This window comes from Microtus ochrogaster, chromosome 18 (genome assembly GCF_000317375.1).
Source record: "Microtus ochrogaster isolate Prairie Vole_2 chromosome 18, MicOch1.0, whole genome shotgun sequence".
NCBI lineage: Eukaryota > Metazoa > Chordata > Mammalia > Rodentia > Cricetidae > Microtus > Microtus ochrogaster.
In genome coordinates this window covers 2,916,106-2,931,741 of record NC_022020.1, presented here as the reverse complement: position 1 = coordinate 2,931,741, position 15,636 = coordinate 2,916,106, and the positions used below count along the sequence as shown (strand labels likewise).

The following is a 15,636-nucleotide window of genomic DNA, read 5'->3' as shown; positions in this document are numbered from 1 at the left end:
CAAAGGTCCTGAGTTCAATTCCCAGCAACCACATGGTGGCTCACAACCATCTGTAATGGGGTCTGGTGCCCTCTTCTGGCCTGCAGGCATACACACAGACGCAATATTGTAAACATAATAAATAAATTTTTTTTAAAAAAAAAAGAGGTGCATATACCTAACCTTGGATATTGTGATTCTGTAAAACTGGGCCCAATAATTTGCACTAAGAACAAGTTCTTGGCCAAGGCTAATGGTTCTGATCTAATATGCCCCTAGCTTAGAAAAATAAAATTCTGAAAATTGTATTATTCCATTCCCACTAGCTTTTAGACATTTGAAGATACATGAGCAGCTGAGTAGTAATCTGTGTGCCTCAAAAACACTCCATCAAACATCACTTGAAATCATCTCTATCAGCAGTTCACTCTAACTGCCGTGCTGGTACACACCTATAATCCCACTAGATAGATAGATAGATAGATAGATAGATAGATAGATAGATAGATAGATAGATAGATAGATAGATAGATAGATAGACAGACAGAGATGATAGATAAATTTTTAATATATTCATTCATATTTTGGTTTTTCAAGATAGGGTTTTCTCTGTGTAACAGTCTTAGCTGTCCTGGAACTAGCTCTTGTAGACCAGGCTGGCCTCAAACTCACAGAGATCTGCCTACTTCTGCCTCCCAAGTGCTGGGATTAAAGGTATGTGCCACCTCCACCTGGCAAATAAATTTTTAAAGGTGATTTTCAGCTTTTCTAACCTGGGAGGGAGTAAAGGAACGCGGACAGTCTCATGGAATCTAAGATTTAAAGGTAGGGATTGATGGGAAATAAACAGAGCAAGCAGCAATTAATATTAAACAGAGAAGCCGGAAGAAGGAACAGTGAATAGAAAGGGAACAATGAAGGGAAGAGACAAGACAGCTCTGCTGGAAACAGAACGAGCAGGTTAAGAAGTGCAATCAAGGACAGTCCAAATCAATGTGAGCACTGAGCAGGCTAAGGTAGCGAGAACCCGCCCTCAGGCCAGCTTAGGTGTCTGTGAGAAGGCCTAGCAAACTAACAAAACCAAACCAAAGGGAAAAAGAACAAGGCAAGGTAGAGCTGGTTCGGTGAACTGCAGGTTAGATATTATTATTATTATTATTATTATTATTATTATTATTATTATTATTATTATTTTATTATTAACAACAACAAGAAGAATAATAAAATGTGAAGGAGAACTGGGAAGGTGCAGAGTTGTCATGGGGTCCCTCACATGCACACCGGGACTGTCTCATGCAGCCTCTGGCATGGGATTCTGAGGCTATTCATGTGGCTATGGATTCTGTAGCTTATAAAACCTACATTCTACTAGAGTAATGCAAACAGGAAGCACATGAATTCAGATGAAGTGGCCAAGTGCCATGTAAGAATGGGGGGAAAGGCACTAGCCAGAGGACCATATTTTCCAAATTTCCCAGAGTGCAAAAATCAGGATAGTTTGACCTTTTCTAGTAACTTCAACTAAGTTGTGTGTGAGTGGTGTGTGTGTGTTGTCAGAGATCTAACCAGGGCCGTAGTCTTATTTACAAGCCTTCTACAACTGAACCACTTTCCCAGCCACAGCTGAGGCTTATCAAAACTCTTGCCCAGGCGGATCTCTGTGAGTTCGAGACCAGCCTGGTTTACAAGAGCTAGTTCCAGGACAGGCTCCAAAACCACAGAGAAACCCTGTCTCGAAAAACAAAAAAAACAAAAACTCTTGCCCAAACAGATTTCTAGTATTTCCAATTTTACATTAAATCCAAAGCATGAAAACGAGTGGTTTAGCTACCACTACAGCACACACCTAGCATACAGGGTTTGATTGTGATCCCTAGCACCACAAAAAATAATTCAGGATGTCACAGGAAGCCTATACTCCAGGAAGCTTCAGATATTGGCTGGTTGTCCACTTGAAAGCACTGTACTAGTGCTGGCATGTAACAGTGGCTCTTCTCTGCCTCCAAGGAACCAACTATGTGATGAACTGTAAACTTGTACTTCATCATTACCCATAATTCGTGTGTGCGTATGCATGGTACATGTGCCCAAGCTGAGGCTAGAACAGGACATTGGGTTTCTTTCTCTGCTGCTCTCTATACCTTCAGATAGGGTCTCTCACTAAACCTGAAGCTATTCTAGCTATCCTAGCTGGCCAGGGAGCTCCTGGAATCTGCCTGTCTCCAACCCCAGGACTGGAACTTGTAACCATGCCCAGCTTTTTATTCAGGTGCTGGGAACCCAGACTTAGGTCCTCATGTTTACTTACTGCAAGGGCTCTTACCCACTGAGCTATTTCCCCAGCCCCTGCTTAAATATTTGAGATAAGAATTTGGCGCTCAGCCATCTGCAACTTAACAAATGACATAGTAATACTGATAGTCCTACAAGTCTGGACTACTGACCAAGTACAGAGACCCCTTTTTGTAGTTTCTGCTTCACTGACACTTCCAGAACTTTGCCAACTCCCTCCCTTTAGTCCCATGCCTTTCTGTCCTTTATGCAATCAACTGGATTCACCAAAAAAAGGAAAAGAAATCACACGCACAAAAACTCTTCAAAAAGAACATAAAACTTTATTAATATCTTATACTGTCATCAGATACAGCTAAAGGGTTTGTAAAAGACAGGGAGAATCCTTTTCCCATGTGCTCCTGTCACCTCAGACTGACTGTAGATGGCAACAAAAGCTCTGTATAACCAAATCCATTAAGTGACACATGTTCCCTTTCTGTACAGGAGAGCCGAGTCCACACTGTTAGCAACTTTGTAGAGCACACCTGGGAAGCACGGCTCATCTTTAGGAGTAACTCCTAGCAGTTGGTAAAGTAGGGTTTTGTGTTACTTCACATCCTGTCCATCAGAATGGGACACTGTCCTTGTCCTCTCCAGACTTCTCAGACCAGTCCATGAACACACACCGTGACACTGCTCACGTGACAGTGGACCACATTCTTTGAACTCTGAAAATCATGATGCTGGATCATCCTAGCTTTTGTTGATTCTAAGGGATTTTTTAAAGAGAAGCCCTGATTCAGAATGCTGGGGAGCACTATCACACACCTGCAGGGTGGCTTTCCTCAGGGAAGGCTGGCACAGAGCACAGCTCCCTTCCAGGCTCCCAGCTCCCCCTGTGGTTCTTTTACTTACTGTAGTGTTGCAGGAGCAGAGAGGCACCAGGAATCTGTTCAAACTGCCACTGCAGACAGCTCTCTGCACTGTTTGTGGAGAAAAGAGGAGGGTGTCCATTCACAGCATAGGGCCTTGCTGCAAATGTGACTCACTTTGCCCTGAGGGCCAGGCCAGGTTGCTCTCACACCTCAGATGCGTGGTAGAGAAAATGTGCATGATTTAGAGTTCGGTATTTTATACCCTCACCTAAACCTGTTTGTCTGTCTGTCTGTCTGTCTGTCTGTCTTCCTTCCTCTTTCTTTTAAGGCAGGGTCTCACCATGAAACTAATGGCACGAATCTCACTACATAGAACTCTGTAGAACAAACAGGCTGGCCTTAAAGTCACAGAGATCCTACTTCTACCTCGTAAGTACTGAGATTAAAGGCGTGCACCACCACACCCAGCTTAGACTATCTCCTAAGGCTTACCATGTTAACTACTACTGTTAAGGCTGGAAAACTTACTTCTAGAACATACTGTACAGTTTGTGTTCAGTTAGTGAGCTAAATAACAACTGTGGTTTATGGGACCCAGGTTTTAAGTACTAGCATTTATCACAGATCTCATCAAGCTCTTTAAAAAAATAATACATTTTATCATAAATATTTAGATCAGATACTGGCATCAAAAGAGTATCTAAGTCTATCTTCATGGTGAAAATATTTCAGCAAACTTCTAAAAGATTTTGTATCTTCCCAAGAGTACACCGTTTATAAATTAGTTTTAAATGGAAAAAAGTATCTACTTTAGATGGATAAATCACCATGTCAGCAAATCATAAATAAGTTCAAGATACTGAAAATAAGTTAACACACAAAACTTCTGCTTCCAAAAACATCAAGAACAACAAAAACTAACTTACTTAGCATACTTTCAAAACAGGCATAACCAGGGTGTGAATGTGCATCTGTTCACCCTCCTTTGCTGAATCTTTTCTTCCATCCCTACACCTAGGGAAAAGACAGCAGCACTGGCAGACACCCTACTGTCAGGCGAGAAGCTGGCTGCCACACACAAACCCCTTCCTGTGACAGACAAATGCTGCTCAGGATGTGCCATGAGCCACTCCTCAGCCACAGTACAGGTTAAGTACGTCTGTGGTGTGCACAGGGACCCTGCTATAGCTTCTATAAGGAAATGTGTCCTAACTCCCCAAAGCTGTCTAAAGCACTGGAAACTAGGACAGGCAGGGGATGCATGATGCTATACACAGAACTGCTCGGAGAGAGGTCAGATTGTTAAAAGCACTGTTTCCCAACCTACTGACTATTGAAGATAAATTACCTGTCATCCTTCACATGTAATTCATTTCAACTATAATCTCTTAATACTGAGAAAGAAACAATGAAGCCATTCAGAGTAGCAAGATATAATTGGCCCGTGAAACTTAAAAGGTGTTCTATTAACTAACTAGTTTGACTCTGATTACAACGAGAAATGCAAAGCAATGAAGGAGAAAAATAGTCCCCTGTCATTACCAAATACAAACCTGCAGGTTCACAATGTAACTTAAAAGAAAGCTGGAGAGCATGCACCTCTCTAACACACCAGGACCGAGTAAAGGTACATTTGCTTTATATGTACATCTGTAAACATACAAGTATAAAATTCACCAGATCTACCCTGTAGTAGCATTGCTTAATTCCCAAATATATAGTTATTCAAAAACTTTAAGGAAATAAAATGTTTCAGGCTGCTTAACTGAGTATTATGGATACTGTGTTCTTGAGCTACTTAAGCTAAGTGCTATTTTACATTACATGGACGAGGGAATAAGCATGTCACTTTCTGACGTTTCCTTTACTCCCCACGGCTGGTGTTTTGTTAAAGGGACCAATGACACATGATGACTGATCTGACAGAAGCAGTCAGCTGTACTCTTGGTAGGACGTCAAAACTTACATCGTCCTCAAAGCACTGAATGCACTTAGCTCTACAGTGTAATCAAGGGATTCTACTGAGCAGGCCTTTATCCTGGGCTGGCCTTCGGGGTGGAGTTACTGCAGTGCTATGGAAAAAACGCTCCATAAGCTGTAATCTGACCCTCCATGTGACACCCACACCTAGGGTTAAGTTACTGACCTCTAGGAAATAAAAAATTCAAAGGCATGAGGACACAGAGAAGCAATATTTGGGTGGTAAGAAGGGTAAAGGTGAGGTGGAAACATTTAGTCTCTTCTATAATCAAGTCCTAACAATACCATAATACAGTCTCACATCAGCTCTTGATCAGTTCTTCTCTTAGGAATTAGGTAGTGTACAGTGATTAGATACTGAAAAAAAATAAAGAAAAACAATTGAAAATACATGAAGAAACAGAAACATGGAATTTCTCACAAGGCCTCAAAAACATCAAAAAACAAAACTTACAAAAGATCTTTTGAAAATAAGCACTATTAGGCTCATTAATACACAGAATCACTTGGTTAACTAAGTCATGTTAACTCACTAATAAAAGAGTAAACAAACCAACATTTAAACCATTTTATAATTCCTTGTCATTTCTTGTACCATTCTCTGAAAACGTACAAAAATAACTCTGCAGGACTATTCACCTAACCTGTCTCCACGTCTGGCAAAGTCCTGGCTTTGGAGGAGACTGGCCATCAATCTTCACTGTAGATGTCCCCAGCAAAGGGCAGGTGCACATGACTGCCAGTGACATTGGGCAATCGAGATAAGTCTGGCAGGCTCTGGATCCGGGCTCTGAGTTCTTTGCGAACCAGGGAAACTCTGGCTAACTTGCGCTTATATTCCTGCAAAGACAAACCATTCTTGTTAGCTTTCATGATGAAAAAGCAATCTAGGGTTCTACTGATCTCTGCAGAGAGTGTATTATTCAGTTAATGCCAAATAAAAGAATATTCCACTGTGAGTTTTAGTTAAAAAGGCTACAGAGGCAATAGAGGGGTTGAATAAAAGTGTATTAAATCCATGCATGAAAACAACATAATGAAACAACACTACTTTGTATCAAAATATTATGTTTCCTTAAATTGAAACTTCAAATCCTTTTCTGTGACTGCTGGCAATAAACCATTGCAGCATTATCAGTAAACTGGGACTCTGTCTCTAACACAAACCAGCTGCTTCATAATACATTATAGTTCTGTTGGTGATGGTAGACTTGAGATGGTTCCATGTAACCACAGCTGACCATGGTCCAGTGTGTAGCGGAGGATGACCCGCGTCTGAGCCTGCTGTCTCCACCTCCTGAGTGCGGGGATGACAGCATGCACCAGCACATCCAGGTTATGTGCTGCTGGAGAAGAACTCAGGCTCTGTGTACACTAGGCAAGCACTCTAGCAATGGAGCTACAATCCCAGCGCCAGTGTCTTTTCTTACTATCTCCATTTATTACTGCTTTAAAATTAAGGTCATGACTACACCCCCACTGTTACGAATAAGTGATACATTATTATACACTCTGAAATTCTGATAGCCGCACTTGAATGCAACTTGAAGTAATGGTATACATTTTCTTCTATGTATTTTAAAACATTTAACTTCAAATGGGTTATACAGCTCACCAAACTGGGCACCAAAAAAACAGGTTTAAAAATGCTGGCAACCAGTACCCCAAGGAATGAGAGACTAGAGGTCAATCAAGATAATCTGGTTTAGGGCTGGAGAGATGGCTCAGAGGTTAAGAGCACTGGCTGCTCTTCCAGAGGTCCTGAGTTCAATTCCCAGCAACCACATGGTGGCTCACAACCATCTATATTGAGATCTTGCACCCTCCTCTGGCAAGCGGGCATACATTGAGGCAGAATGTTGTATACATAATAAATAAATAAATCTTTAAAAAAAAAGATGATCTGGTCTAGCAGAAGAGATCACTATCTGTGGCAAATGTGAAGGTCTGATATCCTCAGTGAAGTTCCCCAGGATAGCATGTGGAAATGCCCACATTCTTTCAGCCAACAGAGGCCTGCAGTGAAAACAAGAGTAAGCATGCAGAACCCCTCTTCCGTGTATCTCAGTGCTGGCAGCACACCCCATTCTCCTTGGGATTTCCAAAAACCCACCTGACTTGTAAAAGAAAGCTATTGGTCCCACTACACATCAGATCTCAGAATATCTGAAAAGGGGTCTAGATCATATGAATTTTGTAAAAAGCCTCCCAAATGATGCTAGCAGCCAAAATTGTGAGCCACTTGCCTACATTTCTGATGCCAAAAATATTATCAACCAGGGAGCAGTCTTGGTACTTCTAAGTCTACTCTGTAGAAGTAGAATTTACCTGGCAGGGCAGAGGGTTTGTCAGATTACTATGACCCACAGCACTTAGGAAATGGGGTAGGAGAGTGTCTAAGAGAACTGGGCACATTAGCTGCAAAACACCACATAGCCACGAACATCAGAGGTAACAACATCCTTGCCTTTCCAACCAATTATGATGCCAAGCTGCACTAACAGACATTTCAAGGGCCCTACAGTCCAAGGGCTAACTCTTTACTTGCCAAGGACACAGTCTTAGAATAACAAAGGTGCATATCACCATGGCAGCTGAGTTTGGTATACACAAAACAGTTAGAAGCAGGGTAATAGTTTTCTAACTATATACTTCTAAACGTCAATTTTGGAGGGGGTTAACGGGTGTACCTCAGTGGTAGAGTGCTTGCCTAGCATGCAAAGCCCTGGGTTCATTCATCAGTAACAGGTAAAACATTGTATTTGAAAGAATGAAAGGCACAATGAACTACCAGAACATCTTGTTTCTGAGATAATTTCACTGTGTAGCCTAGGCTCCAACCCCCAGTGTGACCTTAACCAAAGAAAAACAACTTGAATCCTTTTCTCTACAAATTCTACTCTTTTCTTATTTTACTGATTGGATAGTTGTTTTTCTTTTAAAGATTTATTTATTAAGTATACAGTGGTCTGTCTGCCTGTATGCCTGCAGGTCATTAAGAGAGCACCAGATCTCATTTCAGGTGGTTGTGAGCCACCATGTGGTTGCTGGGAATTGAACTCAGGACCTTTGGAAGAGCAGGCAGTGCTCTTAATCACTGAGCCATCTCTCCAGCCTTAGATAGCTGCCATGGTGATATGTACCTTTGGTATTCTACACTCAAGTATAGTGGAATCTTTAGTCCCTGCACCCAAGAAGAGGTAGCAAGTGACCTCTGTGAATTCAAGACCAAGCTAATGTACACAGTGAGTTCTATCTAGGCCAGCCAGAGTGACAAAGAACACAGTCCTAAATAAATAAATAAAAATTTAAAAGTGTAACATCTAACACTACACTAGCGCATATGCTTCAATAGGATGTGTGTGTGAAAACAAAGGTAAGAACTAAACATGGACAGTAACGCTGACATTTTTGTATTTGACATTCTGGGGGTTTTGTAACCCGTACATTTAAGTCTTTAATCAAAACTGAAAATAATCCTCTACCTACTAGTATAATCAGCTTTTTATGTCATTACAATTAAATTACTCTACAACTTTAGTCCCACACTGTTCTCCGACCTCCACACATGCAACATGGCACACATACAAACATGTGCACACACAGAAGACATTTAGTTTTGAAAAGATATGGGCTTTCTCAGAACCGTTCTTCCTCATTTTTTTCCTAATTTTTTTTTCCTAATTTTAAATCACTATCTGTCAAACTTTGGCTGTACCATCCTTTATATCTTTATCAAAAACAGCATATACCACTAGTTACTTCATATATCTAAGCTAACTCCCTAAAAAACCTCCACTAGAGAAAACCTAAGCAATCGTGTACTGGTCTGAGTTTCATCCCCACAGTGAGACGAGCAGAACTGACTCCTCAGGCAGCCTATACCCCGAAGCTTGGTCTCCGATGTCCCGCCAGTCTGCTCACTCACAAAGGCCCACATCTCTGCCTCACTTGCCAGTCTCATCCCATAACCTTTAAGTTTGCAGTGTTTTCAGTTCCCAGCGTCATACAAAGCTCACTACCACTGGTTCAATCCATGTCCTCCATCCTTAAAAATTGTAACCATAAGCCAGGTGTGGTACATACCTTTAATCCCAGCAAAGAGGCAGAGGCAGCAGGACCTCTGAGTTTGAGGCCAGCCTGGTCTATGCAGAGTTCCAGAACTGGCACAGCTACAGAGATCCCATCTCAAACAACGGGTTAAGGCTGGAAGATGGCTCTGTTGTTACAGGCTAGGCCCACGAGGTAGGGAAACTAACTCAATGTTATAGAGCTATTTCGGTGTCTGACCATCCTTCCACCTATGCACTAAGGTAAGCCTGTCATCTTTGACAGCAGGAGCCTTCATCTTGCCATGCTTTACCACTGAGCTAAAGTTCAGATTTAAAAGATCCTATTATGCTGAAGGCCTGGCCTCAAACTTGTCCCTTAGATGATGTGATCAGCCTTAAACTAGATCTCTGCCGTCGATGCCTACTTTATACGGAATATCCCAGACGACCTCATAAACTCTGTCTTGACCAATACAGCCACCAACACTGCCTACTCCAGTCTCAGCGGATTTCCTATGTGCTCACTTTTCAAAGCTCATTTGTTCTAACTCTAAATAGTACTGGATTATTTCCAAGCTCCACATCTGTACTGGAGAGGACAGTTTTCCCAAGTCAGCTTTTCTTATGGTAACAAGCAGAGCAATGAGTCATGAAGCCAGGAGACTTGAGATAAACCATTGCCACCCTAATCTTCTACCTGATCATCCAAGTCCCCATGTTCTCTTTAGAAAATAAGGGCATGTTTTACAGATCCATGATGCTTAAAGAAGCTTGAACTTTCAGATCATAAAGTGCTGTGTGACTAACATTCTGCGGTAGCATCTGAATTAGCTCAAAACAGTTAGATTCACAGTAGTTCTGTCTCCCTAACGCTGGACACTTTAATACAGTTCCTCTTGCTGTGGTGATCCCAACCATAAAAATATTTTCATTGCTACCTCATTACTATACTTTTGCTATTGTTATGAATTTTAATGTAAATATACTTTACAGTGGTCTTAGGTGACCCCCAGGCTGAGAAGCACTGAGCTAGAGGAATAAACTTCCCAGGCTGGGTGTGGTCACACACTATAATCCCAGCACTTAGATGCCACAGGCAAAGCAGCCTAAAGTTCAAAACTAGCCTGGTCTATACAATGAGTACCAGGCCAGCCTGGGCTACAGAGTTCTGGAGACCCTATTTTAAGAGGTGTGGAAAAAAATGTTATTTTAGGTCGCATAGTTCTGAAACTCTTACTGATTTAAAGCATTTCTTGCTCTTCTTTTCCCAGACAGGGTTTCTCTGTGTAGTCTTGGTTGTCCTGAGACTTGTTCTGTAGACCAGGCTGGCCTCAAACTCTGCTTGCCTCTGACTCCCGAGTACTAGGATTAAAGGCATGCATCAACACTGCCTGGCTAGCTTAAATATTTTTCAACTTGTACATGTAATCACCTTTTCTTAAAGATGCTCCTACTTCTGCCCTCCCTCTTCATACACAAATGTGACAAGAATAAACAAAAACCCACAAGAGAACTAGATGTGGTAGCACATGTGTGTGGTTTCGGGACTTAGGAAGAGTAAGGCAGAAATGAGGCTGGCCTGAACTAGTAATATCTGGTTTTCAGACGTAACTAAATAAAATACATTTTTCTTAGAAAAAAAAAAAAACCCTAAAAACAAAAAGTGGAGAATTTCCACTGAATCCCCCAGATGCCAAGAAGGCTCAGCAGTGAGAAGGACTTGCCTATTAAAACCCCACCCACTTCTTGGGACACTTCTGCTGTGTTATAAAGAGTACTACACCAAAGCAGGAACCCCAAAGCTGAATCCCGTGAGCTGGTTTTGTGACCTGTTGGAAGCAACTTAAGCAGATTTCAGAACGCTATGAAAACAGACTTACACAGTCCGTTCCTCCCTTTGCAACTGCTATCTCCACTGTTATTTAAGAATAACACAACAAGATCGGCAATAACCAACATAAGCATCTCTACTCTTTCAGAACAGTAACATCCTAGCACAATCGTCAAAGACTTTGTTCACAAAATTTCTTAAAGATGGAGAAAATGGAATATTATTTCTATAGAATTTCAGAAGGGTCAGATATATAAATATCCAGGCAGTTCATCTCTGTACTTTTCTGTGCATGTATCATTAAACTGATATCTGATCACTTAAATTCTGTTATGGACTCAACACTGAGCACACTCTAGCCCAAACCAAAAACACCAGTCATTATTCTAAACACTCCATTTAATCTCTAAGGTGGACACTACATGTTACAGATGATAAACTAAGTCACAACCAGTAAGAATCTTCACTCAAAACCAACAACTGGTAGTTTGGGGACTAACTAGCGTTTAGTATGGCTGTCTTGGTTGACTCTGACCGAGTAAAGTTTTATCCAAGTACCCACGTTAAAGTAGAAAATGAGGAAAGCTAAGAAAAAAAGAGGAGAGGAGAGGGGGGGAGGGGAGGAGAGGGGGGAGGGGAGGAGAGGGGACGAAAGGGGAGGACAGGACAGAAGAGAAGAGGGGAGGGGCTAGAGGAGATGAAACAGAAATAGAACTATGGTGAGAGAAAAAAAGGGAAGAAACAAACTACAATGGAGATTAATTATATCTGAGCTAGACAAACTCATACCATGATAATGTAACCTTATTTATGCCTACCCACTTTCAGAAATTAAAACTGGGATTGAAAATAAAATTTCCCTTAGAAGAGTCATCAAAAAAATGAATAAAAATGGATTGCTTATTTAAAAAAAAACTGACAACTGAAGAAATCTATACAGATTGGTTTAATCCTTATGTTTGCCCACTATGCCAATCTGTTTCTCGAGACCTGGAATTAATTTTATGGGTATTCTGAATATTTTCCAAGCGAAAAGTCCTAAATCACCTACAGGACTGCCCACTGAAAAGGGTTAGAAGTCCTGACTCCCAACTCAAGAGCCAAGGAGAAAACTGTGACCTGGACCAATAGGCCTGTCATTAAACACCTGTGGCTTTTTTATTTTCAGCAGCACAGTCACCACTGTCTCCTACATAGACATTAAGTTTTACAGGGGGGAAAAAAAATAATAAAAAGGGTGGCCAGGGGTTGACAGGCAGCGTACAACACTGACAACTTCAAAATCAAGATGCAACTTACAGAAATAACCTGTTTCTACACATAGTGATGACTAAATGGAGTTGACATTTGTTAACTTGAAATATTTTTGTGTCTCTTTTAGTCTCTCCCTTAGTGCATTTTCTATAACATATACTATATTGTTGCTACTATAACATATTACCTTGGGATTTTCAAATGTCGTACAGTATGACATCTAAACAGGGTGCCCCACAGAATCTTGTTTCACAGCTTTTAACAAAAGATGCCAGATAGATGAGTCTGGGTTCATGTTTGGAATAAAAATTTTGTACAATGATCTATACTACATTTCTGCTGTATCCTCCACATGCTGATACCATGAGTTAAGCACCAAGAGGGAATTTCTGCATAAAGCTGCCCTCTGAGTCGGTCATACAGATCTCACTCACGTCAACACTGGATCCAATTTTTCCATGTCCTTGTTACTTCATCTCATACTCCATCACCTCTAACAGCAAACTCACTACTTTCTTTGCGCAAGTGTCTTTTGACAGAAAACCCCAGGTCAGTGGGTATTTCAACATTTTTACCATAGCTTTCCTGAATTCTAGGCATCATTACTGGATTCCCTTCACACCTTGCCTGAACAACTCTGCAAAGTCCACTGCCTTTCTTTGTTGCATGTATTTCCTCCTCTGGTTCTTTCCAGGTTTTCTTGCTGGTGCTGCAATATAAGCAGGATCTGTCTAGGTTTAAACTGCAATTTGTTCTCTTAAGCTTGCCGGACATTCTAGTTTCCCTAGATTAGGTTTCTAGCAGTCAATCTGGAAATGGTTAAGTCATTGTGGCTTCACATTTCGTCTACTCTTCTCTTCTGGTATTCCAGGCAAAAAACAAGACTGTCTCCATCCTTTGATGTATTTACTATTTGGGTTTCATTTTGTGTCTTCCCGTTTATTTTCTACTCCGCATTTGTTTTAGAAATCCTAATTGGCCTCTCACAAGCTCACCAATTACCCATGTCTGTCATCGACTGAGTTAGTCATCTGTCGATAAAAATTGGGGAACTTTTATCTTGTTTTTATTTAGGCCACTTTTACCTCTCTTACATTATCTGCTCAATTTGGCATGGTGTCTGCTTTACCCATTAGAACCCTAAGCATAGCCGGGTGGTGGTGGCGCATGCCTTTAATCCCAGCACTCGGGAGGCAGAGGCAGGCGGATCTCTGTGTGTTCGAGACCAGCCTGGTCTACAGAGCTAGTTCCAGGACAGGCTCCAAAACCACAGAGAAACCCTGTCTCGAAAAAACCAAAAAAAAAAAAAAAAAAAAAAAAAAGAACCCTAAGCATATTAATCATTTGTTAAACTCCTGGCCCAATTATTTTTAAAAGTCCCATGTTAAGTCTGGTTCTGATACTTGCTTTGTCTCTTTTGGCTGCCTTTTAGTGATCAGTGTGTTTTGTTTTTAACTGACGTTGAAACAATGTACCAGGCAATACTGAAGCAAACACGCTTGCATGTGAAGCACTATGTCAATCTCATGGGACTTAGACTATTTAAGGTTGAATTAGATGTCAGACCAAAGACCCAACACTAATAGTACTGCTCCTGGCTCTGCCCATGGAAGTAAACCAAACTTTTCCCTTTCCATAGCCTGCAAGCACCTGAAGACACACATGCCTCTCTCCTAGTGCTCCACTCTAAGGCACTGCACTTCCTCTGGTACCCTGGCCAGGACTCCTGGCACTAGTTATACTGTGGACAGTTCATTCACGTTGCTTATGTAGTATCCCATATTTACTAGTTCAGCTCAATACTATCCTAGTTACATCACCTGGCTAACAGCTACATTTAACCAGTGCTTTTCCCTAATTGACATAGTAAATAGCAAATCTTAACCATGGGTCAAGTTAATCTTGGGTGAGTTTTCAGAAGTAGCTCTTAGCAACTTAACTGTGAGAGTAAATGTGCATGCACATACATATATTTCTCAAAACAATTGGTAACAAAATACTACCTATCTCGGGGGCTGGAGAGATGGCTCAGAGGTTGAGAGCACTGACTATTCTTCCAGAGGTTCTGAGTTCAATTCCCAGCAACCACATGATGGCTCACAACCATCTGTAATAAGATCTGTTACCCTCTTCTGGCCTACAGGGACACATGCAAGTAGAATGCTGTATACATAATTAATAAATAAATCTCTAAAAAAAAGTACCTATCTCCTCTTCTTATTTGTTAATATGCTTCTGATGTTGCTTAGGTACAGTTTTTTAATCCAAAAAAAAATCTAAACACACTTGTTATTTTCTCAACAGTACACTAATTAAAAGTCTTTGGAATTAAAACACTGTGGCTTAATAAACACTGAATTCCTATCGTAACTAGTTTCTTAGTTCTGCATTATGACATGGAAATTCTGATTATTTCTATAAACTCCCAAGCATATTACCTTATGTTGGAACAAGACTCACAGAAGCGTCATGAATGGAACAGACTTTGCCCCACAGCAGTTAGGGTTCCTCATCATGACCTAAAACATGAGATTTGGGGACTGTTCTACAAAGACTGACTATAGGCCAGTCAAACTCTACCTATGGAATCACATTACTCTCAACATCATTATGCTTGCCTTAAATGTCTAATCATTAAGAGGTTCACAATTTATCTCAGCCAGTCCTGGAATACCTCCCCATGAGTTATTGGTCAGAGAAATCCTTCAAACACAAGCTACTGTCATCAGTCTTGATTGCCTAATAGAACCAAATTGTAAAACCCTATTACTGAAGACACAACACACTTTGCTTGCAGAACATAAGAAAACTGCACTGTTAATTGCTGTTGTTATTGTTTTGTTCCCTTGCCTCATCCTAGTTCTACTACTGAACTTCAAAATTACCTACCCATGTCCAACTTCCACACAAAACCCACTTTACAACAGTAAACCAAACTGCTTCTTGTTCCTGACAAATCTACATTCTACATTCCACATTTCATTGTATACAGCAGGTCCTATGCAGTGATTCAAGCGGTGACACTCTGAAAACCAGCAGACACGAGTGGTAAACGTTGGTCCTTTCACAGGGATATTTAACTGACACTGCATGCCACACCACAGGACAATAAAGATGTTATACAGCTGAACTGGATGAGATTCCCAGTGATACAAATGCAAGGAGATTTCATGGATTCAAATAGAATCAAGAAATGATTTCTAAATGTTTTGTCTGACAGACTCAAGGATTGGCATGCCCATCAAAATCCCAAAAACATTTAATCTACTAAAAACAAAATCTTTCCAGGGGGCTGGAGAGATGGCTCAGCAGTTAAGAGCATTGCCTGCTCTTCCAAAGGTCCTGAGTTCAATTCCCAGCAACCACATGGTGGCTCACAACCATCTGTAAT

General features: G+C 41.0%; 1 protein-coding gene across 1 annotated transcript in view; it reads right to left on the bottom strand.

Moving 5' to 3' along the window:
• Positions 1-2,572: 2,572 nt before the first annotated feature.
• Positions 2,573-15,636, bottom strand: part of Rprd1a (regulation of nuclear pre-mRNA domain containing 1A) — a 53,752-nt gene continuing 40,688 nt past the window's right edge. The window contains 1 exon segment of the mRNA XM_026783564.1: positions 2,573-6,035. Within this exon segment, the coding sequence (XP_026639365.1) occupies positions 5,799-6,035 (237 nt within the window). The 3' untranslated portion in view covers positions 2,573-5,798.